At 40.3% G+C, this 27,846-nt stretch overlaps 1 protein-coding gene across 5 annotated transcripts in view; it reads left to right on the top strand.

Annotated features, from left to right (window-relative positions):
- ARHGEF28 (Rho guanine nucleotide exchange factor 28) overlaps positions 1-23,855 on the top strand; it is a 115,971-nt gene extending 92,116 nt beyond the window's left edge. For 4 of the 5 annotated variants that reach the window (XM_015652240.3, XM_015652238.3, XM_015652239.3 and 1 more), the window contains 3 exons: positions 1,367-1,846; positions 5,099-5,390; positions 22,745-23,854. In XM_015652240.3, coding sequence (XP_015507726.1) covers positions 1,367-1,846; positions 5,099-5,390; positions 22,745-22,905 — 933 coding nt within the window. In that variant the 3' untranslated portion in view covers positions 22,906-23,854. Of the gene's footprint in view, positions 1-1,366; positions 1,847-5,098; positions 5,391-22,744 lie in introns of all 5 variants that reach the window. The other variant, XM_015652245.3, reaches the window with a different exon arrangement.
- Positions 23,856-27,846: the final 3,991 nt, after the last annotated feature.

Raw genomic sequence — 27,846 nt, 5'->3', positions numbered from 1 at the left:
AGCAAACTCAGACCATTTTAGATGCTTAATTCTGACTTTGTATATTTTGTAGGGTCTTCATATGAAGTGTTCATTTCTTTTAAGCTAAGTTTGAGTGTTTTAGCTTACTTCTTCTTACTTCATACTTCTCCTTATTTAGCTGCAGATTTATAATTCTATTTTTAAATGTTTCATTTGAGTATACTTAATTTTTGACCTTAGCATATTTCATAATAATCCTGGAAACCCTGGGCTTAGAAGTTAAGTGCATTGAAGCAGTGCAAAAGCAAAACAAAAATCCTGTAATTCTGGCAAAATTTTTTGAGTAATTGAAAAAGAAATACGGAGAGTAAAATAAGGTTTAAGATCATGCCTTAGTGGCTCAGACCATGAATGGGCAGTCAGGTGCCGAGAAACAAGCAGAGGATCTTGTCCTGTTTACAAATCACTGGAATTGACCCAATACTGGAGGAAGAGCCAAGGAAAGTGCAGCTGGCACATTGCATGGACTAAAAAACTTTCTGGGGTGGACAGCACAGGACAGTGGGGCTGTGTGAATTCTCTGGGAATGTCTGCTGACATAGATTCCCATGTCAGCTCTTGAACACAGACAGTGCAAGAAGTGCCTCAGCAGATCGAGGGTTTTCTTGCTTTTCTTTCCTCTTAATCCCAACTATTTGTTTTTGTGTTATTGGAGGATGTCACAACCTTTAATGCAAACAATGTCACAACATTCTCATGAAGGATGGAATATAGAGCTCTTGGCTGTAAAATAGGAACATCAAACCTGAAACCATCACTATACTGCAGGTTTATGCTTGCACTGATGCCTTGGTCAGGTGCATGCAGTGGTACCGTCCTGGTGACATGGCTGTGTTGGCAGGTGCCTCTAGGACTGATGTTAGTTGGATTGCAATGTTGCAAGGTTAGCAAGGAGAGCCTTAAAGTCAGAGTCAACTCTGCTGGAAACAGTACACTTTTATGTGTATCAGTCACAGCTGTGCTAGGAATACTTGGGTGAGTATAGCATTGCCAATGCTTTATTGCTCTTTTCAACCATGAAATATCATTTTTCCTGCGTGTCTTTACATCCTCTGACAGAACAGGACTCCAGCTGTAATTGAAGTGCATATGCACAGCTGTAACATAAATCTATAATAATACTAAGTGTAAACCAGAACCTTTGTTAAAAGTGCTCAAAAAGAGTTGAGTTTTATTTTAGGAATACTTCTATGTAAAGGTATTATCACAGAATTTTCTCTATTTGCTTGAAGAATAACCTCCCAAAAAAGTTGAAGCATTTTTATATAAAGATCCCATGTAAAAACACAGAAATGGATTAATGCTGGCATTTAAACATTTGTGTCTAATTTTTTGTGGTGTCTAGGCAGCACTGGCTATCCAGGACAGCCACAAAGAGCTCCACAGGTTAGTACTGCAGGAGAATGAGAAGACCAGTCGGAGCCATGGCTCTCGGCTAAACCTCGTTTTGGAACAAGAGAAATATCGAAATCTGGAGAAACAGAAGGTGGAAGTGGCCAACATACACAAATTGAAGCAGCAGTTTCAGCAAGAGCAGCAGCGGTGGCTGCGTGAATGTGACCAGCGGCAGCGGGAGCAGGAGGCGAGGGAGGGCCGGCTGGGGCAGCGGGAGCGCAAGTGCAAGTGTGAGGAGGAGCTGCTGGAGCAGAGCCGACAGGGACTGGCGCTGCAGCTGCAGGAGTACCAGCAGAATCTGGAGAGGCTCCAGGAGGGCCAAAAAATGGTGGAGAGAGAAAGACACAATGTGAAAATGCAGAAGAAACTCATGTGGCACTGGAAGCATGGTCAGCAAGACAACCTATTCTCACACACAGGGAACTATGAGGTTTGTGCTTCCCCATTGTAATTATATCCCTGACTGCATTCCTAGAGACCTGCCTTGATGAATAGACCAAGATGTCTGGGTTTTGTTGGCTCTTAATGTAATGAGTGAACCTGTGGGAAGCTGAGACTCACGCACATCCGAGCATTTTCTTTGAATCTCATGAAGTTTAAGCAGGGAAAGTGCAAAGTCCTTCCTCTGGGAAGGAGCAACCCCATGCATGGGTGGATGCTGGGGATCACCAACTGAAAATCATCTTGACTCTCACAGCTCCCTGAAAGGAGGTTGTAGCAAGATGGGAGTCAGCCTCTTTTCCCAGGCAACTAGTTAGAGGACAAGAGGAAATGGCCTCAAGCTGTGACAGGGTAGGTTTGGTTTGGACATTGTGAAGAATTTTGTTGCTGAGAGGGTAGTAAGGAATTGAAACAGGCTGCCTAGGGAGGTGATGGAGTCACCATCCCTGAAAATGTTCAAAAAGCTACTGGGCATGGTAGCTAGCGGTATGATTTAGTTGACCTGATGGTGGTGTGTTGGGTGAAAGGCTGGGCTCAATGATCTTGGAGATCTTTTCCAGCCTTTATGATTCTATGATTCTGTGAAAAGGACCTGGGAGTCCTGGTGTGGAACATGAGCAAAAATCATGCCCTTCTGCAAAAGTGGAACAGAGTCTCCAGGGCTGTACTGGACAAAGTATTGCTGGTAGGTCAAAGGAGGGGATCCTTCCTCTCTGCTCTGAACACTCGTGGAGACTGACTCTCCCAGTACAAGAAAGGCATAGAGCTGTGGGGTGAAGAGGAGGTAGAGACTGGAGGATGGATGTCTGGTGAAGTTCCTGTCTGAGAGGCAGGGACATCTGTCCAGTGCGGAAAGGCTGAGACTGTTCAGCCTGGAGAAGAGTTCTTTCCAGTGGCACCCAGTGACAAAACCAGAGGCAATGGGCACAAACAGAAACACAGAAGACTAGTTTTGAATGCCAGAAAACTCTTTTTTCTTGTGAGGGTGATGTAGCCCTAGAACAGGTTGCCCAGGGAAGTTGTGGAATCTCCATCATTGGAGATATTCAAAAGCCACCTGGACATGGTCCTTGGCAGCTGTCTCTGTGTGGCCCTGCTTCCACAGGGGGGGCTAGACCAGGTGTTGTCTAGACATCCTTTTCAACATCAACCATTCTGTGATTTTAAGCTGGATACCCCTGCAAAACCCAAACTTAGGTTTATTACATTGAGAAGACAGAAATTATAAATATGAGTAGCTGTGTTTTATTCTGCTGTATTTGTAAGATACATTGTATTTCTGCATATCGTAGGAGAATTAAATTATTGTAATCCTTAGGCGTATAAAGCACTTAATGAAGCTTTTGTTTGCTGTTCTTGTTCCTGGACCACTGTCTCCAGGGAGGAAAAGGTGTACCTCCAGGAGTAAGAAACATCACACTCTTGTGAATCCCACATATCAGACCCTGCTGTCCTGTTCCCTGAAACAGCCCCCTAGGGGAAGAGGTTGGTGTGTGGCTCCATCTGTGACAGTATAAGTCCTTGGAGATGCTTATTGTTTGGGGGTGCAATTTAAAGTAGCTCTGAAGCTGCTTAAGTATTCAGTACTAAAAATGATTAAGTTTTTGTTGAGGGTGAAGGATGCAGTCTGGCTCTGAACTCAGCTGTCTGGGTGGTCACCTGCCAGGTAGATCTTCATCTCTAATATCTGCTTGGTGGGTGTGGTCTTGATTTCCATAACTGTTCTCTAAAGCACCTGAAAATCAAAACATTTTGGCTGGCTTTTCTACATATGGAAAGCTCACTGACCCAAACAGCCTTTTTTTCCCCTCAGGTTCTCATTTTCACGAGAAAATCTGTAGAGCGTTTCTTCAAGCCATCACCTCCATAGTTTTTCAGCTGGCAACTCACCCATAACAGGCAGAGACCATTTGGCATCTAAGACTGTGCTTTCATGAGGGGGTAAAGGATTGGCCTCTGACCGCCCACTTTACATCCGGGTTTTGTGAGCACCGTGTGAACATGGCTTATCCATATATTCTTGCTAGCCCAAACAACGAAGACTCTTCTCATTAGCATAGCATGTGCTGTGGTTTTAACTTGTTTGGCAGTGCTTAAGAAGCAAATGATAAAAGTAAAACTGTAGTTGCCCATCTGCTTTAATGGATGTGACTTTTGAAATCTGTTGAGGAGGGGAAGTTGGAGAATAATAGTCTGATACAGGAATATCAAAATAATTAAATGCTGAGTGTCAGAGAGTAGTAGTTTTTGTGATCTAATATTTCATTTGTAAGGCTACTTGTATTTTTTTTTTCAAGTAGACTACATGGCTTTGAATCCATTCAGACCTTAAGATTATTTTTCTCCCATGTTTCCACTACCAAACTCCTTGCAGCATCAGAACATGTTGAGTGATTGTCAGTCAGCTGGTATTCCCAGTGCAGTGTTTTTGTATTACACTTAACTTACCAAACAATGCAGTAACTCACTCTAATACTCCTACTTTTTTTGTTATTTGTTTGGGCTTCTTTGGTTTTTTGTTGTTGTTTTTTTTGTTTTGTTTTTTTTTTTGGAGGGGGTGGTTTTTTTGTGAGATCTGCCTTCATAAACACCTGCAGATAAAGAGTCTGCAGGAGTTGCATTTTCCACCCTTGGGAGCCATGGCTTGCTTGCTAAAGCTGTTTGCCATCCCCAGTTTGACTGCTGCAACCCTGTTCTCTGTAATTGCCTGTCTGTGTGAGGTACAGCGTTATTTTTGGATTGCAGAGTACAGATTTACATATGGGAAGTGGCACCTTGTTGAGCCACGAGGCAAAATATTAAGCCTCTGGAAGTCAGCAGAGCTCAATACATCCCAGTTAGTAGTCCTTTTTTATCTGTTACTTTGCAGTTATTACTTGTTTCAAGGTGAGCTAAGACCAGATCTGCTAGGTTATTGCTGTTTATTCTTGAATGCACATCAAATTTAATGTGTTTTGAGGTTAACTTCTGGCAGATTAGATGACTATTTGCTATGAATCCTCATTCTGTCTGGCAGTTAATTTTCTGCATCCTGGTATAAAGTCTCTTCAGGATTACACTCATAGTCATACACTTTAGTTTTACATAGTGAGAACCAGGGAATTGGATTCCATGATACTTATGAGCACCTTCCAACTTGACATACTCTGTCATTATCTGGTTCTGTTACTGGAAAAAGGTGAAAATACAATTCTCTGTTTTGTTTTTCATTGTTTTGTTTTGTTTTTTTCCCCTTCTGCAGATAATGGGAAATAATCAGTTGGACAGGATACATGCTGAAAATGCATTCTACTTCAATGAAGCTGTAGTGTGTATGTCCCTAACCAGAATCAACAGATCAGATTCTTCTCTCGTTTATGAGGATGGTGTGTATGGGATGAATATCTCAAATTCTGATGTAGCAGGGACTAGTGAAAATCAACTGAATCTCAAAATGGACACTTCCTGTCAGCAAGCATTAACTAGTGCACTGTGGAAATCCACTAGTCCTTACCAGCAGATGTCTTTTTCCTGCAAAAGCAACAAGGATAATGGTAATTAATACTTAATTTAATTAACCAGTCTTACAGGCAGTTTGTCTCCTCTCTGGCTGAATAGTCCTAGGAACAAAGACAGCTTGGTAGTGGTGGAAGTAAGAGATTTTGATAAAATGCTTGTATGCTTGTTCTCAAGATTTTTGATGATAGGTGAGAAAATAAGCAGAACAGAGATACAGAAAATTACTGAAAACCCATGAAACTCCTTTTTGTGTCTGCATAATAGTACTCAGAATGTGTTTTTCTCTTAGTCTTTTCCCAATGCTTTTCAACCTATTTTTGCAAGCAGAAATCACTCTTTTCAAGTGCATTTCACTGATTGTTTGTGAGCATATGTGCACTGCTTGATAATTTCTGGTTAGAATAACTTCTGATTGAATATCTTAGAATTGTAATCAGTGTTCAAACACCCTTTTCTTGCTTCATTGATGAATTAAAATATCTTTAAATATCTGTGGACATACAGTTATATCACTTCTAAGGAGTAATGTGATCTTTGAAGTGTTACATTAGTAACTCTTATCACATTACCTTTCTTTATTCTTGCATTTTACCAGTACTCCAAAGATATGGAGGCTGCATGGCAGTAACTGATTGTGGCTACTAGAATTAGGGGAAGAGGCTGCCTATCTGAGCACTGAATGCACTGAAAATTCCTCGAAGGTCTTAAAAATTTATGAGAAACTCTAAACTGTCTAGGGTTTATTCCTCAATTTGCACAATATTTGTTTTGATCTAACTTCTTTCATTAGTGTGAGTTGTAGAGCAGGATGTAAAAACATGAGCTAAAAGTCTTGGGGGACAAAGGTGCACTTTTGGTGTAACAGATTAAATAATCTGATGGGATTTTCTGCAAAGTTGTGAAATTCAGGAGACATGACATGTCAATGCTACAGCATTGCCTGAGCTCCCATTTTTCTGCACTTGGCAGTTCAGAATAAGTTCTATTCTCACATCAGCTTCATGCAGATCAGGTCACAGCAAAGACCACTGGGCAGCAGAATTAAGAGTTGAAAACATACACAGGTACAATGGTTAATTGTCTTAAATCTGTGATTAAGGAACTTGCTCCTTACTAATCCTTGTAATGTATTAAACAGGCATCCAGTACAGCCTTACTAGTCTTTGGTGCATGTTAGAAAACAAAGCATGTTAGAATGAAAGGTAGGGCAGGCTAGTCACATCACCACAATCAGCAAGCCAAGCTGATTAGTAAAAGAGATTAGTATTTCTAAAAATGCCTAAATAAGTAGCCTGGTGAAACTCATTCTAGTTTGTCTGTGGTTGTCATTTTAGCTATAGGTATAGGCTAAGCTAGTGTAAATTTTAAAAGAGGTTTTTACATATGTAGGTTTAAACCTCTCAAAAGTGGCTTAGCTTGCATACATACATACTGATAGAAGCTAACCAGGACACTTTCTGTTGAGCCCACATGAGAGCATCTTTTATAATTCAACTGGCTTGTACCAGTTTAATTGCATTGATTCTAAGATAAGCTGGTGGAGCTTCTGCGTCTCAAGACACAAGGGACCAGCTTTGTGTTCAGCTGTTGTCAGCGCATACTGTGTAGACATCCTTACCTTGCCCTGGTAGCAGGGCACCAAGGCAGTCCCAGCACTCTTGGGGACAAGCTCTAGCTACAGAGTAAGCCTCTGTAAGTCTTTTCTGTTTCTTTTTTCTTTCTCTGATTCCACTGCACTTGTGTATTTTTCTTTCCTCCTTTCTGGATTTCTCAGTCTCCTCTGAGCAGAGCTCCTTTGGGATCTTCCCTCTTGGGGAGCCCCACTTATCTCAGTTCTCTAGGTTTGAAGAAAACTCCTGAGCTCATCAGAATCTTGTTTCTCATGTTTATTAGAAGGTTATTACAAAACTTGTCAGGTCTCTCCAGACTAGCTGCACAAGGTTAATTCACTGCAATCTGGCTCATTTGCTTCTGATGGTACAGAATGGCCTTGTGGCTCACTTTGGCTTTGAAAGCACAAAATGGTCCTGAACTACACAGTTCTTTTATCTTTATACTTATTCTTATCCAATTAACAATAGACAAGTATATTATTTTTCTTAATGACCCAATGACCCAACACCTGTGTGCTGCACTACGGCATTTTCTAACCAATCACTCACTATTACCCAAAAACCTCTAGGAGAAGAACATGAAGAAGAAAGAAGCACGAAAAAAACCAACATTCTAAATCCTCCATCTTGCTTTCTGCTTTCTAAGCTAGCTTAATCTCTAAACTAACTTTTTCACCCAATGACTTAAGAAAACTCTCTAATCTACACACTCACACCTTTAGCTTTTCTATCTAACTTTAACATTTGTTTTCATGTATCACCATGAAAACATGCTCATGAACTTCATGTTATATGAAATTCAGCAGTTTTCTAGTTCTTAGAACTAAGTATTAGAAACAAGGGCACACATTTTGTATCTCAGACTCCAACATCTCTGACTAAGATGTGTTGGCAAAATGTGCAGTTACTGCCCGGGTAGTGCCACAGGACACCTTATGCAGAGGAGTGAAGCAAATCCTTGCAGCATTCTCACGGTTCAGATGATACTGTGAAGCCTACCACTGCATTGCTGGAGCAGTCAGGGCTGGAGGCCTCCCCCCACAGAGAGATGTGACATCACACTCCAAGGCTGCATTTGTGATTCAGAAGGTGACAAGAATTTTATGCTGTGATCATGCAGTGCATGAGTCTGAATGGTTCAGACTTCTGTCTTGCATCAGGACCATGGTGCAGGGAAGGAGTGGGGGATGAGAAGAGTGCTGAATTCCCTGAGGGACTCTGCACATGGAAATTATGCAAATTGCTTGTTCCTAAGGAATGTCAGTCAAATCAAACAATACAAACATTTCATACTATGAAACAGATTTCCTTTTACTTTTTTGGGCGTATTTTCTTCCCCAGAGAGTTTAGCAAAGTTTCAGAAAATCTCCAACCTTGTGCCTCCACTTTCTGACACCTGTGCAGGATACAGTCAGTTCCAATCACTTTGAAGGAAAACCAACTTAAATGCAATGCAGGAAAGAACTTAATAGCTGTAATCTTCAATATTTTAATGTGAATGAATGTTTCATGGCATTTTCCTCCATTTTCCAACTAGCTTTGTGCATGAACTCTCATAATCATCTTTCAAAAAGCATTATTAAATAATTGGAAAACGTAGAACTAAGAAACAAATACTGAGTATGGTTTACTGCATATAGCCATGTACCTCATAGATACATGACCAGACCTAATATGCAGTTAAAGTTTTGTGTGTACACAAAAGGAATTTCTTGGGTTTGATTAACTTTCCCAGAATTATTAGGCATTTTGTAAGAAGTCTGCTCTGTCCAAAAAAAACAGACTTAAATTATTTAAAGAGAAGCACCATCTAAACTTGTTTCCAAGGAGTTAATCACTCTGCATTCTACCTTATGTTAAGTACTATTCAATTAAGCTTCATAAATACACAGAAATGGAAACAGCTACATTACTCCAGTGCATAATTTTCCATTCATATTTCCTAAGGTAAGACATAGGTCTCTTCACATGGCTAACATCATGATTATATATCATTGTTTTATGTGTATGGGTGGGAACTTTAGTAAAGACCTTCAGGCAAGTTCCCACAATGCTGAAACTGGCATAAATAACCTCAGTAGAAAAGGTGTGTCAGTCAACAGGAGGAAAATATGATGGAAAGAAAAATGTGTTAATGCTTTACAGTAATGGTTATGAAATTATCTGCATGAAAGAAGCAAGTACTTTGGCTAATTAGGAAGGAGGGGAAGTATAGGTTTTGTGTCAGACTAGACTGAGAATTGAATAAATTAGTCTTGCATTTAATTGACATGTCAAGGTTAACTAGCCAAAGTGATGCCTAAGGATTTACCTATGGATTCACTTCTTTGATTTCAGGAATCAGTGCAATTTAAATTTTTTTAAGCTTTGAAGTGAACAGCATTGTTTGCTGCTGCTACCTTAACTTCATTTATTCAGATGTTGTAGCTACAGAAATAGAATTGAAAGGTGATAGATCTGGAAAACCTCTGAAATTTGAAAATAGGAAGGTTTTACCTCAGGCATTTAATATGAAGGATCTATACATGTGATATTTATATGTGTATATATATATGTGTGTGTGTGAAAAACATAGTTTAAATCTTTATAGGGATCAAAGGAAAACCTGGGATCTTCATAAACAGCCAAGTGCAAACCCAAAGAGCAAAAATAGAATTCTATTTGACTAATGTAATTTAAATATTTTTTTAAAGGACAGAAATTGGTACATATATGCATATAAGCAAATGAGATAGCTTGATTTTGGAAAATTAATTAATTTATAGTGGCTTTTATCAAAGTAAGTGGTTTCTAGAGATGTAAAATACTTAATTTGCAACAGAAAAAGCAAAAATTCGAGAAACAATGTGTAGTATCCTAGAACTCCATATAGTTTATTTGACATTACCTTCCTATTCCTTAAGTGAGATTATGCTAATGGTGATTACTCTGTTGAACCTGTTCTTAAAACTGTATATCAGATTCAATTGCTTTGGTTTTCCATTGTTATTAGAACAGTGCATTTTTTGTCTATATGCTGGTTTCAGCTGGGGTAGAGTTAATTTTCTTCTCAGTGGCTGACATGGATTTTGTGTTTTGGATTTGTGCTGAACACAGGGTTGATAGCACAGAGATGTTTTTGTTATTGCTGAACAGGGTTTGCACAGAGCCAAGGCCTTTTCTGCTTTTGGTTCTGCCACACTGGTGAGGGGACTGGGGGTGCTTGTGAGGTTGGGAGGAGACAGAGCCAGGACAGGTGACCCAAACTGACCAAAGGGAGATTCCAGACCATGTGGCACCAAACTCAGTGTATGAAGTGGGGGAAAGAAGCAGGAAAGGTTCGGGGACATTTGTGGTGATGTCATTTCTCTTCCCAAGTAACGATTTTGTATTATGGGGCCTGACTCTCTGGAGATGGCTGAACACCTGCCTGCTCATGGGAGGCACTGGATTAATTCCTTGGTTTGTTTTGCTTGTGTGCACTGCCTTTGCTCTCCCTATTAAACTGTCTTTTTCTCAGCCCACCAGTTCTCCAGCTTTCACCCTTCCAATTCTCTCCCTGATCCTTTTGGTAGAAGAGTGAGCAAAGGGTTGTGTGGGGTTTGGTTTCTGGCTGGGGTTAAACCAACACTGAGGCTACCTTATCTAACATATGTTGTGGCATAATGATATTGCATTAAAGTACCTGCTCTATGTTTGCATCAGGGAGGTTGATAACAATAGGTCTGGCTCTTTTCTCGTATTTGTGTTAAGGTGGATTTGTTGCAGTCTGGAGAGGTTATACAGCATAAAACTGATGCAAGTATGATAAAAAATCAGGTGAAATATGCTATGCATATTTCATATTTTTTCATATTTGCATACAGTGTTAAAAAGCCATCTGAAGTGATACAGGCTGTTTGTCTGTGCTTCCAACTTGAAACTGGATTTTGGCAAGGAGCAAATCTCAGTAACTCAGGGCCTTATTCAGATAGCACAACTACTGCTGCCAGTGCTGGAGGTGGCTGATGGGATCCCATGTTGAAGACTTTGTTGAGTAAGATTGCTTTCATCATGTGGAACCTGGTAAATAACGATTACCAACACCCCCAATAAAGTCAACACAGTTCTGCATATGTGATTGTTGTGAGTTAAGTGTTGTATTGTTTTTACTGAAAGAACTCATTCCGAGTACATCTGATTTTTCTGAGCTGGAATGTAACTGTGTACCATACAGAAAACACTTTACAATAGCATGCTTTGAAGTCAGGGACAGGCCAGCCCCTTACTATCTCCAGAACTGCATGTGAAGATTACAACTTTTTTTTTTTTTTCTGGTATGTCTAATAATATGCTTAATAATGCAATTTTTTTTCAGTGTCCCATACAGTGAGCAAATTCCTTCTGTTTTTCTTTCACTTAGGAAGAGGGAAATTTTTTGAAAAGCGAAGGATGATATGACCCATGGAGCTCCCAGTTTGTTAGGGAGCCTCCTGAGTGAGTGTGATATTTTGAGATACTTTAAAATTTTTGTCTTTTTTAATTGAGTAGATGCCACATTGACAACAATTCCAAACTGACTTTTCTGTGTTCAACATATCCCTACTCTAAGTGTGGATGGCTACCAGGTGAGCACAGAGCCTATTCAGCACTCACTGTAAGTTATAATGAGAATAAAATTAAATGGAAATATATAAGAATATGAAGTTGAGCAACATCAGCACAAGCATCTTCCAAGGTCAAAATCTCATTAATTTATTAGAACAAGCAATCTCTTACTTTTGACTCTGCAACAAAGAGCAGCTAATTTGCCTCTTCTCCATACCACAAAACACTGATTTTCATGCTCTGCTGGAAGACTTCTGTATCTATGAGATACTTGGTGGAAATGAATCAGAGAGGAAATTATTTTTTTCCTCTTGGGAATAACACTGAGCTTTGTTTAAAGCAAATGGCAAAAGGGATTAAATCATATGGTAGTGTGATACCAAAGTGAATAATATGTCATTGTATGTCACCTACAATTAGTATATTTTGAATAACACTTGCTTTTCACCTCTCTAGAGTCAGATTTTGTTGTTCTGATTGTTTTGTTGATACTGATTTTCTCATCTGAAAACACTTTTCTTGTTTCTGTAAATAACCACAGTAGATGCAGCACTATAACATAACCCTTTAATTTAGGCAGCTAATGATATTCTGTTTTTATTTTGTACTTTAACGTAAGTGGTGTCTGTCCTGTGTAATGTCTGTCTGATTTCATTCTTTCTATTATCTTCTCCTTTAGAGTTCATTCATTTGCAGGGGGAAATTTAAAATAGTGCGCATCTTTAAGGTTCTGAATGGAGTAAAAGAAATTGTCTGCCCCTGTCTTTTGAGGTAGCGCAGGTGTTGGTGTAATTCTACACACCACATTCAGGCTTTCATTTACTGCAGACTTATTAAACAGCAACAGGATGATAGCTGAATCTTTCTCATTTTTCTCACACTTCTAGTTCCACCAACTTCATTGAGTGGTTTGTGGAGTCAGTGGAATTAGTGGCGTCAACAAAATTGGAATTGTGTGGATGATCCCCCTTATACGCAGATTTATTCTTTACTTAGATTGGGTTTTTCTAGTAGGTAGAGGTTTCAGGGAAGTAAAGGGGTGAAAGAAGAACATTTCAAAGTAGAAAACCATGGGCAGAGGGTTTTTAGCCAGACAACTGGTTTATAGTGAGTTGGATCCTGAGATCCAGCTCAGGGATGTGCAGAGATGTGACTTGGATAGCAAGTCTGCAGGGAAAGAGATGATCTCTCAGGAAAAGGGCCACAAAACAACAGTCTTGCTTGTTGTTTGATGCCAAGAAGATTCATTGGGAGGTCTTTGTTTTCCTTGGGAAATGCTCTCTGTGGGTGGAGACCTGGCTGTGCAGTGCTCTGCTTTAGTACATTAAAATATTTAGTATATATTTTGTAATGAAGTTAGAGCCTGAAATCGATGCACTAGGGTAAATAAATAATTCATCTGAATAGCTGAGAGAAGCTGTTTATGGATGATCAAATTTTGCAAGATACTGAGTATGCAAACACGCCCTGTAAAACCATGTAGCTGAATCACCAAGTGTATCTGTCTGGTTTATTTTGAAAAGTACAATCTCATTTTAATTATTTAGTACAATACTTTACATATTCCAATAAATGGCCTATAGCATGCTGTGCAAAAATAATGAAGTGTTGGTAATAGGAAACCTCCTCAGCATCATCTGCTGTTAAATATTTATTAAGACACTGGGGAAGAGTGTCTGTCTTCTGCTGGTATTCATCACAGGAGTACCCAACTGCTTTCCAATAAATTTAATTGACTGTCTCCAAAGTGCTAGAGGAGATTTCATGGAGTATCTTGTTCCCCCTTGCCAGATGCTGTAGAAATCTTTCTTTTGGGTGGGGCAGTAGAGAGGAAGAGCCTTGCTGCTGGTACGGAGTTTGGTTAAAGTTTAATCAAATAGGAAGACTTCCAACAGTCACCTGCTGAGATTCCTTGAGTGTTCCTCAGAAGTCTGATCTAGAACTGGAATATAAATGATAAAAAATAGATATGATTTTTCTGTATTTGTTTAGGGTCTGTTATGGAAAAATCAAACCCATGTGCTTTAAAAGTCATTGAATATATTCAGTGATAAAGAATATATGACAGACAAGGAAAGCAGGGAAGATGCAAGGATGGAAAGAGATTTATTTTTTTTTCTCTTTATTAATTGAACTTGAAAATTGAAGGATTATTGTTGCTGACAGAAAAACTGCAGAGAAGCTGTCTTCTGTGCAGAACAACTTACCATTGAAGCACAGTGGCACTGGAGAGGGGATGAAGGTCTGAGGAAGGTTCCTGCATTAAGCATAGACAGTTTAGAGCTGACAGTGAAAATAAATACAGGCAGGTGTTTTAAAACTTGTAGTAAAGGTGAGGTAGGAGGAGGTGATGAATTTGGGCTTAAGGGTAAGACCAGTGTTGCTCATACAAGGGAGAAGTGGGAACAGAAGTGAGGAAAGTGAATCCAAGTGGTCTGCATGCACTCGTGGAAAGCACTTGGCTGAAGGGATGGATGCACATGCTTATTGATAATTGTGGGGTTTTATGGCTTTGATGTACAATTTTTCCTTTACCTTTTATACTAATGGTCTTCACAGTAGTTACACGTTTTCAGAGCTTTTAGCAAACAGTTAAAATGGGCATTCATTTCAAAATATTCAATCACACTGAAAATTCCTGTGCTTACAATGCAAAATTTGGGGAATGTTCAACTTTCCAGTTTTTTCTTGATTTTTTTCAAGAACTCCAAGAAGAAAACATGAGCACATAGACTTCCTGCCAAAAATGAATAAAAATGGCTGTGCTAATACTCAATATGCAATCAAAAATTAGTGAATATTTCCCTCAGTTTTGAGCTCGGGAGAGAACAAGTATCTCTGTGCCTATGAGATAAGAGGCTTCTCTCAGATGCTCACTCTTGTAGTAATGCACATATTTTTTCCTGTATTAATCAACATCAGCAGCTTCTATTAAAGGGTAAGATTAGCATGTAGTTGATTTGAAACAGGTGCTTTCTCTATTTTTTTTTTCTGAGCAATTCTGTATATTGGCTTGGTGTTCTTCTGCTGGTCTCTGAGTTTTGATCTCGTCAGCTTTTATGAGTAAGAAGTGGTGGATCTGGTCTGTTGTTGGGAAATTACCCTATAAAACCAATGTGCTTAGGAGGAGACTTGAGTGTTTTATAAATTACCTCCCCCTTTTGGCTTTTGTAACAGAGCTGTGCCCTTCTGCTACTCAAGAAGATGTTTGCCAAAGTCCAGAGCACACTTCTTTATGTTGCACCTGAAAGACTGGCCAGACGCTGCGGACTGAATTGATTTTTTGCCAAGATGTTTGATTTAATGTTTATTTCAAAGTAAAAAAACCCCAATAAAACAACCCACAACCAAAGAGCCTCCATAAAATATGAGGCAGAGTTAATCAACACACGAACATCTGTCTGTGGTAACAGTTCAGTTTTGATGTGTAAATGTCCCCTTTTGTTTCAAAGGGAACGACTTCGTGCTCCAGAGTCTGTCTTTTCAGGGTTAATGCTAGCTGTTTCTCTTTTCTCAGGAGGAAAGGAGATAAAGCCTCACTGCACTGTTTTATTTTCAGGGTGGAAATTGGGACAGTGGGTGAGGGAGCTGTGGTGATGTGCTGGCTGGCAGCAGAAAGGGGAGCTGGTTCATTGTCCCTTGAGTCCTCAGAAGTGCTGTTTGGGCCTGTAACTTTATAGGGTTTCTGCTCCGCCACCAAACATTCAAGCAGGAGTGTTCCCTACTGATGGCACTTTGTTTTGACTTCAGCGGGCTGGCCGAATGACTTCAGCAGATGATGGGCTAGGAGGAAATGGTCGCAGCCCTCTTTGTTCACGGCAGCATTGGACACCTGGAAGAGGAGGCTGTGGGTGTTTCTGTGCTCCCCCACCGCTGGTGTCAGCTGCCCTGGCCCTGCAGAGGTGCTCTGTGTGGGTGTGCTGCTGCCCTGGGTGCGGCAGAGACCCCGCGGCGGCAGCTGGCCATGCTCCTTGTGATCCTGTGTAGGAAGAGTGTTCTTGGGGTTTTATGGTTCTTTCCTCTTGATCATTTGAGTGCAGCTGTGTTTAATGAGCTGGAAAAGAAGTAGGTCAATAAAGCATGTGTTCGTTGTTAGCAGAATACCTGTTGGACCACGTGTTTGTCTGTAATTGACCATCTAAAGCTTCAAAGCTTAGCACAAAGACAATTTAATAGGGAATTCATACTTAAATAAATTAATATTAAGCAGAAGCAGACAGCTGTCAGGCAGTCTGCCCTGCCAAGGTGAGACTGTGGGTACTTAATGCTCAGACAAATTATGATTTCAAGTCAGACGTATTTTTAAGTCTCTCTTATTGATATGCATTAGAAAAACAGTATACCAAAAATAGCTTAGAACTTGTGTGCTTTAAAAACCAATACAACTGATAACGTAGCTACGTGACTAGGCTAAAATTTTAATCAACCTAATCAATTTTAATCAGCATGCTATGAATTTGATGTCAAAGTGGCACTGTCAGTATCTGAGCTTGAATTAATTATAAAATCTTTTCTTTGGTAAACACCAGTGTTAGAAATAGTATGTTTACTGGGCCTTAATGAAAGAAAAATGGCTGCATCATCACATTACTCCACAACCTGGAGTATGAGTTGGAACTTTTTGATAAATGCTATTTTGGTGGAATAATGTGTTGTGTGTTTTGTGTTTCTTGTGCCAAGAATTAGGTCCAAATTGTCTAGACCCAACTTTTCTGAAGACTTATGAGGCAAAACCTGAAAACAGAGCTACATTGTTTTACCTAAGCCAGCAGCTACACAAAGAGCAAAAACATGCAGAACGATGGCAATCTCAGTAATTTTACCATGGTCAAAAATTCAGTGTACAGATGTAGAGTTATGTTGCAGACTTTATTCATCGTAGGCTTTGAATTATTTCTGTTCTCTGTTTTGTAACAAAAAATGCACCAAAAGCTGCTAAGACTAATTACTGTAGGATCTCTTCTGAAATAATTCTTCATCTGCTTTTTTGTGTAAAGATCTCATATTCATGAAGGTGCTTGTTTGCCTAAGAAATGCAGTGGCTGCTTTTTCACAGGGTTGGGCTGGTCAAAAGTGAATAACAGCATTACAATTCCCAGACCGATTTTCTTGCCTTATTCAGTCAGCTGGGAAACGGATTAGGCTCCTCTTTCCTTGGTAGTTTTTTTCCCCAGTGATTTTTTGAGACCCAATAGCAAGTTCATTTCCTGCTGTGAAATCAGCTTTATTGAGGTGTGAAGAGCCTGGTTTGTTGATGGCATGTGGGATCTCAACTGCCAGTGAAACTGTTTGGAATTGTCCTCAAATCTTCAAGGCTTAAACATGACTTTTCTGTAGCAAATATTCTGTTCTGAATCGGCAGCAGCAGTGTCTTGGTTGCTCCAGGGAGATGTCCTGGTGTTTCAGGTGCCCAGTGCCACTGCATGGTGCTCCCTTTCTTCCACCAACTTTAAATAACTGAACCTGCAGTATGGAAAATCTACTGCAATTTGGGAAAGTCTTAGTAGGCATTAAAAAAAGTGATCAAAACTGGTCATGGTGCCTTTCACGGTGAGGAGAGAGGCTGAGGTGCTTGGAGTTCCCTGGGGAATCAGCTGTCTGTTGCTAATGAATCTGCATGGAAACCACTGGGAGCATCATTAGAGACAAAGAGGTGCCGCGGGATTTGCCAGTGGGTTTTTCAGTGGAGCCCATGGGAGTTAGGCTGCTGTTTACTGTTGAACTGTGATGGCAAATGAGAGCCTGTTACCCTTGAATTCCTTTGAATATCCCAGACCCGGTAGACTTAGCACTGTTTTTTAGGTGTCTGCTTGCATTTTGCATTATGCATGAATGCCAGTGTGGGGATTAAATAGAGCAGCTCTGCCGTTTCAAATAGCTGTGGCCTGAAGCTGATGTGTCAGCTGTCAGTCCAAATGAACTTGGTACCAGTTGTTATAAGTACATGTAAAACCAAAACCTAACTATTTATTATTTCAGAAGGTTAGTACTCTTGTGACTCTTCAACGTATTTGTTGCTAGAAGTGGCATAAATCGCTTTTCATTTAATGTAGTTTTGTTGTTTAAAGAGGGTCAATGTGACAGATCTCAGAAAGTCACAGCAAGGTAATTGTGTGCAAAATCCATGTGGTGCGTTCCTTTCCTTTCCTTTTTCCTTTCCCTGACCTCAGAGCTAACCCAGGTTTGAGGAGGAATTTGAATGTCAGACCTTCTGAGATCCCTTCCAACTTGAATTATCCTGTGATACTGTGAAACCAGTGTCAGAGCTGAAGGAGGAACTCTAAGGGCTTTCTGTTTAAAACACAGACTTGAGAGGTTTTTTGCCTGGAGTGTTTCTTAGTTCCTTGGTTCTCCTGTCCTTCCCATAATCTTCACTGTGGGCATTCTGGCCTTAACATCAAGAGCTCTGATCCTGGGGGAGAGAGACTGAGAGGAGGAGGGGTGAAAGGGGTGAAGGAGAAAATCTGTGGCATTTATTTGATGTGGAAGTGCTAACACCCTATGACAACAGACAGGAGGTGAGAATCAGTGTGACTAATGAGTTGTTTACTTGGCTTTTGTATCCTCCCCCTCCCCCAGGTACATGGGCTGTGTTTGTTTTTATATGTATTGATTTCAGATTCCTGCAAATACCATTCCTTTGTCCTTCACCTTGTCAGCAGTTTGTGAGATACTACTAATCCTGTATTAGTGCTGTGGAAATGGGAGGGAAGTTAGGATGCAGAATGCTACATTTTTTTCTCTCTTTTCCTGTAAAACTGTACCGTGCTTTTAGGCAGGAGCTGTCATTTCTCAGAGCTTGGACCCAGACCCTGTTTGGAAAACTGAGGTCCCCTTATAAACTCCCTGGAGAATTGATCCCACATGTGACAGGCCTGCCATCCACGTTGTTGTTACATTGAGGTGGTCTTAAAAAAGTATGGAAAAAATAGAGTGTCTCTGCAGTTTCCTGATGCTTGTCCTCATGGTACCAGACAAACTCAAGGAAAGTGGGGAAAAAATTGAATTTGATTTTAGTATTGAATTTGACAGTGTCTGTGTGAATGAGACAATTTGTGATGGGATCCAGAATTTGTTAGAAACAGTCTCTAACTCCTTTTGCAAAAACTGGTGGGGAAGACTCCTGGGAATGCCTGGGGTTTCTTTATTTAGTGAAGTGGTCTCAGCTGAGATTAAAAGGAGTAAAAGCTGCGCTTTAGGAGTATTTGCTACTGAGGTGTAGCACAGGGTACGAGCCCCCAAAAGGCTGAAGTACGGTCACAGATTACCTAATATTTGGTCACCAGCCTCAAGCACACCCTTTTTGCCTCGGGTGTTTGACCAGCCCAACTTTGAAAAAGTGGGTTTCTCTGGTCAGTTGTTCACTTTTAGCTAGAGTATCCATGATGCAGCTGCAGATCTGGCTTGTTCTTAAGGAAAGAGTTACCTGGAATATTGTAGGAGAAATATATTTTATGTAAGTGAGAAACAGGTAAAGGGGGTTTCAGTTTGCACATAAATTCTGAGGTCCAGGGTACAGAGAGATGCTGACAGCTCTTGGCTGATGCAAAAGTGAGAGGGAGCAGAAAGCTGTGTCAGAGTAGACTGTGGAAGGATCTGAGCTACAGCTCAGTTTTGTTAAAGCTTTGGAAATAGTCAGGGAGTATTTGCTGCATTTATCAAGCTATGGAAAAAAAACAGTATAAATGAGCAAGTGGATGGCTATGGCCAGGTACTTTTGCTTGTCCTCTCTGCGAGGGTGTGGGAGCAAGGCAGCAAGCAGAGCCCAGCCCGGGCAGGAGGGGTGTGGGCAGGGGCCATACCCATCTTTCTCCAGGTGCTGGTGGTGTGGATGCTGCTCTGGTGGACGCGCTGTTGAGCCAAACACAGCCCAACAGAGAGAGCATCTGTCCCTAGCTTGGAGGGGAGCAGAAAAATGGATAAGTAAATGCTGAATTTAAACAAAGGGTGTATCACAGAACTCATTTTATGGCTGATGTTGACGGGTGAATTACAATCACATTGAAGTAAGCTCATAAAAGGCCGGTGCTTACCTGACTCTTGATCCATAGCAAATTCTGACTTTGCCTCAGTGCAGCAGAGAATGGGCCTGGAGAAGGACTGGGGAGCTCCCATGGGTGCCCCAGCTGCCAGGGGAACATGGGGGAGGTTCTTGGATGTCACCTGCTGGTAGCAACCCCTTTGCCTTGCTGTCTGCACAAATAATCAGTTTATTTTCCTTTTTTATTTTTATTGAGCATCCTCGGCTCTCAGAGTTCTTTAGCAGACAGCAGCTGATGTTTTCAAGTCTGTTTTCAGAAGTTTCCTCCTTGTTTTGGGAGAGCATTTCAAGAGGATGATTTCTCCCACCTTTCCCTGCTTGGTGACAGGGGCAACTCAGTTTCCCCATGCTGTACCAGAGACCTCAGGGGAAGCTTCTTGGCTGCTGTCACTGTTCCACATTACAAGAACTAAGGCTGACTGGCAGTTCAGTCTGCTTTCCCCACTCTCCCTTCACCTGAAACAATTGTTACCATTTCTAGCGCTTCTTCCACACTTCACATGCACCTGCTCTCAGGGCACATCACGCTTCTGCTGGCAATACCAGCTGGTCTCCTGATTCAGCTGCTTCCACCATGGCACTGGGCAGAGAGACAGCAGACACCCTCCCCTATGGCAGGCTGATTGTGCTGGCCTTGGGGACACATTGTGCTTTCATTAGGCAGAGTCTGTGCTGAGTGCCACCTGAAGTGTATCCAAAACCAGCCCCTTCCCTCATCAGTTCAATTAAGCACAGCCTTTCCAGCCTGAAGCCACTCGCCACCCCAGCAGCAGCTGTGCTCTTACCTCCTGGGTGCTCTCCTGCTGTTCAGGTTTTCCAGATGCAATGTATTTAGGAAAAAAAATTAAAAAGCAGCTAAACTAGTGATAAATCATTTATTTTGATAGTGATGGGATCTGATTTGTTTTTCCAGAGTGCTGGCAGTTTCTGCTGCTCAGCTCTGCTGCTTATAGTTATAACGGTTAATGAGAAATGGTTTGGAAACAGCTACTGTTTTAATTGGTGAAGCAATTACTGTTTAGTTTTGATGGTGGAAAATAACTGCATGTAAGGCATTTCTCTTTCTTTTCTGTGTATTTTCAAATTTGTAATTAGGCTTCTCAAATTATGTACTTCATGAACTTTGGAAACAGATCTTTCAAATTCGTGTTTACTCACTGGTATTCTTATGCACATAACTTGGGTAATGTGAATAGACTCACAGGACTTAAAAGGAATATTAATGTAGGTAAAATTACCCCAAAATGTAAGTGTTTAGAAGTTGAGGAACTTCTGCTAGTAGGGCTCTTTTTAATAAATAAACAAACCAAACGTATCCAGTTTTCATAAAGACAGACAGACATATTTTTGCTTTCTTCTGCCGGCTGCAAATTGCAATATTTTTCTAATATGACCATCAGAAAGAAATAAATACAAACATCATCTTCAAAAAATCAGGACAGTTTGACTAAATTAGTGAGTCAAGTTCTGCTGTGCTACGTATTGCAAATAACTCACTCTTGATTTTCATCAAAACTGAAACTTAATCCAGTATAAAACAGTAAAAGAAAGAAAGACAATTGAAGACTAATTTTTGTAACATCCTTTGTCATCTGACTATGACTAAGCTCATTTATAAATACCTTGCTCCTGCCATTGACCCTGCAGTCTTGGCAGCGGGAATAAGATGCATGTGGCTTATGCTGGGAGCTGCAGCCCCAAAGCCTGTTTGCTCCCTGCAGCTGTGTGAATATCAAAGAGGAGAAGATGCTGAAGGCAGAGGCTGTGATATGATGTGTTTCCACATGCCCATTGCATAATCATCCCACACTGCTCCACAGACCCCATGCCAGGGAGCAGCCAGAAAGCCTAGGCTTTTCAGAGTGCCAGCAGGCTTGTTTCGCCTTGAACTCCTGCCCCAGTGAACAAGACTGATTAAAGTCACATATATTTGGGGAATGCCAAATGTGGGTAGGTGTAATTATGAAATGCCACCAGTTATATGGCATGGTGAGTAAAAACCCAAATAGGTCTTTCATAATGGATTTCTATTGCACATACATGTGAGTAGTAGGAGCCAGAGCAAGCATGAAATGTCTCTTCAGCTCTGCATGAATGATAAAGGCTCAACCCCAGTTCTGAGTTTTGTGTGCTTCTGGCATTACCGTGATGTACAAGGGGTTCCAAGCTCCCTTTTTTTCTGCAGAGTCCTTTTTTTTTGAGAGGAAAGAATGAAAATTTAAGCCTCTGGATGTAATAGAAGAGTTGGTTAGGCTGAGATGGCAGCATATCTATTACGGATATTTTTCATCACTACACATAAAAATACACATTCTTTGTTATGCAGCTGGTTTTTATGGTAAAGTTGCTTCGAAGAAATACAGATGTAGAAAAGCCAACTAGTGAGATGCAGTTCCTGAGAACCCAAAGTGTGACAGAATGCTGACTAGGAATAAAACCAACTGTAGTTCTATTGGGTTTTTTTTTTTAAGCTATACATAGATTATGGTAGAAGTCCTCATTGTGCAAGTACCTAATTCTCTGCATTTGTGGGAGAAAATTGGAAAGATAACAGGATCCATTTGAAATAATGTTCTAGTGTTTGGATGCAAGTCTTTCTCTCCACATCACACGAAAAGGATCAAGTCAGAATAGAATAGAGTAGGTAGTTTGTGCAAATAAACTTGGCAGAAAAAGCTCAATGCAAGTGCCAGACATGTAGACTTTTAACTTTGCTCACTTAATTATTTTGCATCCGTAAAAGGAAGGCTTACAAATAAAATTCTGTGTAATGATGAAAATTGTATTAATGTTACAGCTGTATTATTACTAACAGATTATATGCTGTGTGCTTCCCTCTGGCTCAATTCTGACTTTGTTTATGTCTTTCCATTATTGTGTGTCTGTTTAGTAAAGCATGGCTACACATTTATTATTATTATTATTATTATTATTATTATTATTATTATTATTATTATTATTATTATTATTATTATTGATTTCACTAACTTTGGGTAAGGTACCTCTCACCAGGCTGCAGTATAATTTATTCTAGAGTAATATTTTCCTTTCTAGACAGATGCAGCAAACTAGAAAACAATGCTAATGAAAAAATCAGAATTTGCTTTTTTTGATGGCATGGGCATGGCAGAAAATGCATAGTCACATGTCCTTCTTTTGTGTGTTACAGATCTGAATGCATCACAGACCCACAGTCTCCAGACAAGTGTTCCAAACCAGGGATCCATCCAGTCACCACAGGCAGACGAACTGCTCCTGAACCATCAGCCTGGGAGCCTGCAGGATGCAGAAAGTGGAGCCAGAGTAGAGGAAAAGATTGTTTACCTCTGATAACCTGTTTTCTAATCTCAGTAGCACTTTGGAAAGATAACTGTGTTTGCTTTTCTAAATTTCTGTAGTCATTCTCTCTATGACCATCTGGCTTTAAGGGTAGTATTTAATAGTAAATGCAAAATTTTCCCCATGATAAATATAGCAAGTAAGTTATTTTGAAGCCTTTGTGGTGTAATCTTTAATTTATGACACGACTTCAAATGCATTGCAAGAACCAATGAGTAGCAGGGGAGACATAACATTTTGAAATTGTAAAGATGCTGCAAAGGACTGTGAAAGCTAGTGTTCATTTTATCGAGTAATTTTTTTATAAAGATGAGTTAAGAGAGACGGGTCTGCTACTTGAGATTTCAGACTGTGTATCAGTAACCTTCTAACAGTTGTGATGTAACATGAAAAGACAGCAATGTAAGAATGATGCCTCTAGTCTTCACTGAAATGTGCTATATACCCTTAGCTGTTGGGTCGTTTTCCTTATCTTCTAGCTCAGGAACTGCTCAGAAGGGGATGTTTATTACAGTCTGAGCATAACTGCATATTTGTGAGTGTTTTTTCATGTCCCGAAGCCTCTTGTCATTTTGATACTACTGCCAGTTTCTGTGCAGAGATGCACTAAATCAGTTATTACAACTGTTCCTCATTTCAGAAAGTGTCCTTACACATTAAAATTTACCAGATGAAACCATCTCACTGGTCAAAAGAAAAGAAAGGGGATAAATAGTAGGCTTCCGTTAACTGAACTCTTTTGAAACTCCACTGCTTTCCTGTGTAGAAGTCAGATAGCTTTCTGCTTCCAGATTCATGGGATTTCCTGTGTGTTAGGAAGTATGAATCCTGTTATGTGCCTTTTTGTGTCTTTTTGTCTTTTTGAAAAAAAATGTACATTTCTGTCACACTGAATAAATCTTCTGTGCTTTTCTGCAAAGATTTAACTTTGATTCATTGTGAGATCCCTCAAAGAAATAAGAAAACGGGAGGGAAAAATAAAAAAGGTGTCCAGGGCTTGTTTGCACTGAGCTCTGCTGCAGATGTGTGTTCCTGGTCCAGGGTAGCCAAAGCTGTGTATTTCAGCTGGCAAAACCAAGGATGTTTGCCACTTAGCGTGGCTGATGGCATTGGTAGAGGTGCAGCAGGAATTCAGCTGCACAGCTCCTGAATCTGGGCTGCCTCACATCTGCCCAGCTCAAGGAGCAGAGGAGTGAAGGATTTGTAGACATGTGTGTTTGTTGGCAAGGGTTTCCTGACTGAGAAGGATTCTCTCCCGGGGACTGGGGTGCTATGGGGACTACTGTAAAGCAGAGCTTTCTGAGCTGCATCTTAACTGGACTCCAGAGTCGTTGTTCAGTTGGTATCTTGGGAAAACAACTGAGCACCTGGCGAGATGAGCAGGATGTGATTCTCAGCTGTATTAACTGATGTGCAAATGCCATCAGGCAAAGGCTGGGCCTGCAGATGTGGTGTCCAGTGTCTATGTCCAGCCTTCAAGAGTCCTGCTAACTTGACAGCACTTTAAAAATATGTCTCTTTATAAGAGGGAAAAAAACATCCTCTTTTAGAATTTCTAGAATTGTTTTACCTTCTTAGCTCTTCACAATTAGATTAAAATTGAAATGTGGATCCAACTTTTCTTAAGCACCCTGTAGTAAGGATAGAGAGTCAACAATGAATTCAGGGTTGCCACCTGAACAGCGTTTGGGCAAGTTTTTAAGTAGCCAGACAAATTTCTTGGGATGGTGTATGTCCCAGGATATGTGCCTTGCCCAGAGACCCATGGGAAATTGGGAAAAATGAGCAGTTTTCTCCACAGTTACTTTCTCTGCATTTCATTATGCCCTGGCTGAAACATCTGGTATTGGTTACTGTCAAATCCAAGCTGCTGGATGGATAGCTGCTGTCCCAGTTTGGTGTGGGAATTCCCACGTAAGCGTCTTGCCACCGGGAGAGGAAGAGAGAATACTGCTTCTCTCATCAGTTTTAATTGAGGGGCTGGGAGCTGAAAAGCGGCTGGCCCAGACTTCAGCTGCTGTGCAAATTCTTTTAAGTCCCTTAAAATCAGGCAGCATCTTATTTTGCTCACCTGTGTTTACAGTAAAAGTTCTGGCATTTCAGAAAGGCAAAGGCAGGAAACAGGTGGCCTCTAGATTTAGGTATTTTAATTGTAGAAAATGTTTAAAGTACAGGCCAGTATGGTCTCGGCAGGTGCTCTTTGTAACAAGATGTATTATGCACCCCTGTACTCTGCCCATTATTTAGGCATTTCTTAATACTTAGTGGAATTTAAACACAGCCCCAGTGAGACTCAGCTATTTTAGCAGTCTGTGTTTTCAGTTATCGCCAGGCATATATTAATGCTGTGTCTTCTTTTTTAGTTAGAGAAATACATTCAGAAATTCTCTTCATCTTTTTTTATATTATTTTGAAGCTAGCTTATTTGCAAAGCCTAATATTTTTCACTCATCCTGTATATTGTGTTTTCTTTTTGCTATGCTTCTCAAAGCATCTTGCCTTTGAAAGCTCAGAAGCTAATTTAGTCATTAATTTCAGTGTTGAAATTAAAGGAGAGGTTGCTGTACTACAAATATCCATGGCACTAGGATGAGCTTCCTGTTTGTTTTTTTCGTCTTTTAAATTTTTTTCTCCATCTTTTAAGAAAGAAGGGATTTCTTTGCTGTAATGCCTTGACTTTTCTCCTTAAAGTTGTATGCTAGTAAAGTTGCCGTATCAAGCAACCTTAAAAGACTTTTAAGGGAAACTTGCAATGACTCTTTCCTTCAACAAGTCTATGGTGACAGTAGAGAAGAAATTAATGAAGAGCTTGATCCAGATCCAGTCCTGGATCCAGAGTCTTGCATTTGTGCATTCAGTCATTTGTAGAATGAGGCCAAAACGGAGCACATTCTTCACTTGGATGCTGTTTGAGTATTAAGGTAAACAACACAGCTGCATTTCTAAGAGATTTTTCACAAAGTTCATCCATGTTATTTTCAAATTACTAAATTAAATACAGATTAGGCTATCAGGAAAACTCCCCAAAGTTTGTTTGTTGAAATGATTGAAAAAAGGTATGTTAGTGTTCCATGTAAGGAACACAAATCATTTTACTTAGAGAGCTCTGTTAGCTGCATTAATTTATATGCCACCCACCTAGTTCAAAAAAGTCAGTAAGGATTTTTGCTGTGTCTTAATCAAGTAGGTGCCAATTTTGTAATGTGCCATATTGCTGCTAAAAATATTTCTGCAGTGTGATGGTGTTCATTCAAAGAAAAAGAGATTGTGCTGTGGTAAGTAACATGTGCAACTTGCTCAGGCTGAATTTTGAAAGCAATGGAGAGTTGCAGATGAGGCAGTTTCTTTGTGTATTTGATGACAAAAAGGAGAAATAGTGTGACTGTTTGTATACCTTCTAATGAATATTCTATTTGACAAGAATTCCAACCTCAAATCTTTCCTATCCAAAATCTTCTTCACTCCGCCCAGTTTAAAAGAAGTAAAAACAGCACAGGTTGTGGAGTATTAGCATACTGAAACAGGTTGGATAGAATTTTTATGAATGCTTTTATAGAATTGTGGAACTCCAGTTGATTTCTGCCATCTTTCCAAGGCAAATTGACACATTTGTTGTTTCTATCCGTAGTAAAGATTTGCATATAGAAGCACTGCAGAAGTAGCTATGAGTACTCTTGATAATCTTAGTCATAAGGACAGCTACATGTTAACCACCAAAAATATTTTTCTGTCTTGCTCCAAAATAGTGAGATAAATCTGTGAGAATGGCTTGAATTCAATGGCTTGAATTTTGCATAAAGTCTCCCTTTGGCAGGCTGATACCAAAAAGTGTTTCATTTCTTCAGTACAAAGGAAAGCCCTCAAAGGATAAACTTTGAGGCATTATTCTGAAGTGAGGCTGGCATTATTCTAAAGTGTTGTCATCAGTCCAGCTGTTTGCTCTGAAAAAATGCATTGGACAGTAATCTGCTAGACTTAGGCTACACAGATTGTGGAAGAGCTTGCAAGGGTTTTGCAGGTTGTGGAGGTGAAATGATCCAAGTATCTCACCTGGGAACATCAGTGTTTTGCCTTGACATGCAGAGCAGTGTTGGAAGCAGCTCTGTTGAGGTTGGTAGTTGGCTCCCAAATTGCCAGAGATGTTTCCTAGTCCATGGATCACCAATGCTGAAGTTTCTTCCTCTTCCTCTCACTCCATCTCAGGCCCATATCAATATGTTACACCTCTTACATGGGAAGGCTCTGCCACAGGGAGGTCTGCAGCCCCCCAGAATTCTGAGTTTGAGTCTTGAAATATCCTGGGTGGAGACCAGAAGAAGAGAAAAGAAACATGAAAAAGCTGCTCTGGGTGTAGAAAATGCAGGAAGAGTGTCCACACTAATTAGATGTTTCTAAGCTCCTTCATGGAACAAGCTTTTTTATTCAGAGAAAAAAAAGTCTATCACTGTTTACTATTTATGATATTATTATTTATAACTAATAATTTGAGAGCAGTTAGATGCCACATTTTTTAATTCCAGTACCAGAGAGAGCAAGTACCCTATATGTATGAAAGTGACAATGAAGCAAGTAAGCAGGTAAGTTAAAACAAAAAATTTATCCTGTGGAGGCTCAGCAGACCTAAGGGAAATTTCTTAACAGATTTCTGTAAAACTTCCAAGCCATACTACAAGAGCTGTGCAGGCATGAACCTTCCACTCACCCAGGTTACCACTGCTAATAACAAAGACTGTTGCAGATAAACAACTGCATGAACTGAAGACAGATTGTGAAGATCAATGTGAGCCCTGGCCTTTCCATGCAAGCAAAAAAGCAGGATAGCTGCATTCCTTATGTCCAGCTCATTAAAGATGCTCAAGCCAAGCTGTGAACCCATTTGTGCTCCCTTTGAATAGTGCAAGAAACAAAAGAAATTAGTATTGCTCCTGGTTA

The sequence above is a fragment of the Parus major genome, chromosome Z (assembly GCF_001522545.3).
Source record: "Parus major isolate Abel chromosome Z, Parus_major1.1, whole genome shotgun sequence".
NCBI lineage: Eukaryota > Metazoa > Chordata > Aves > Passeriformes > Paridae > Parus > Parus major.
The sequence above is the reverse complement of the archived record's forward strand: the minus strand, read 5'-3'. Positions and strand labels throughout refer to the sequence as shown.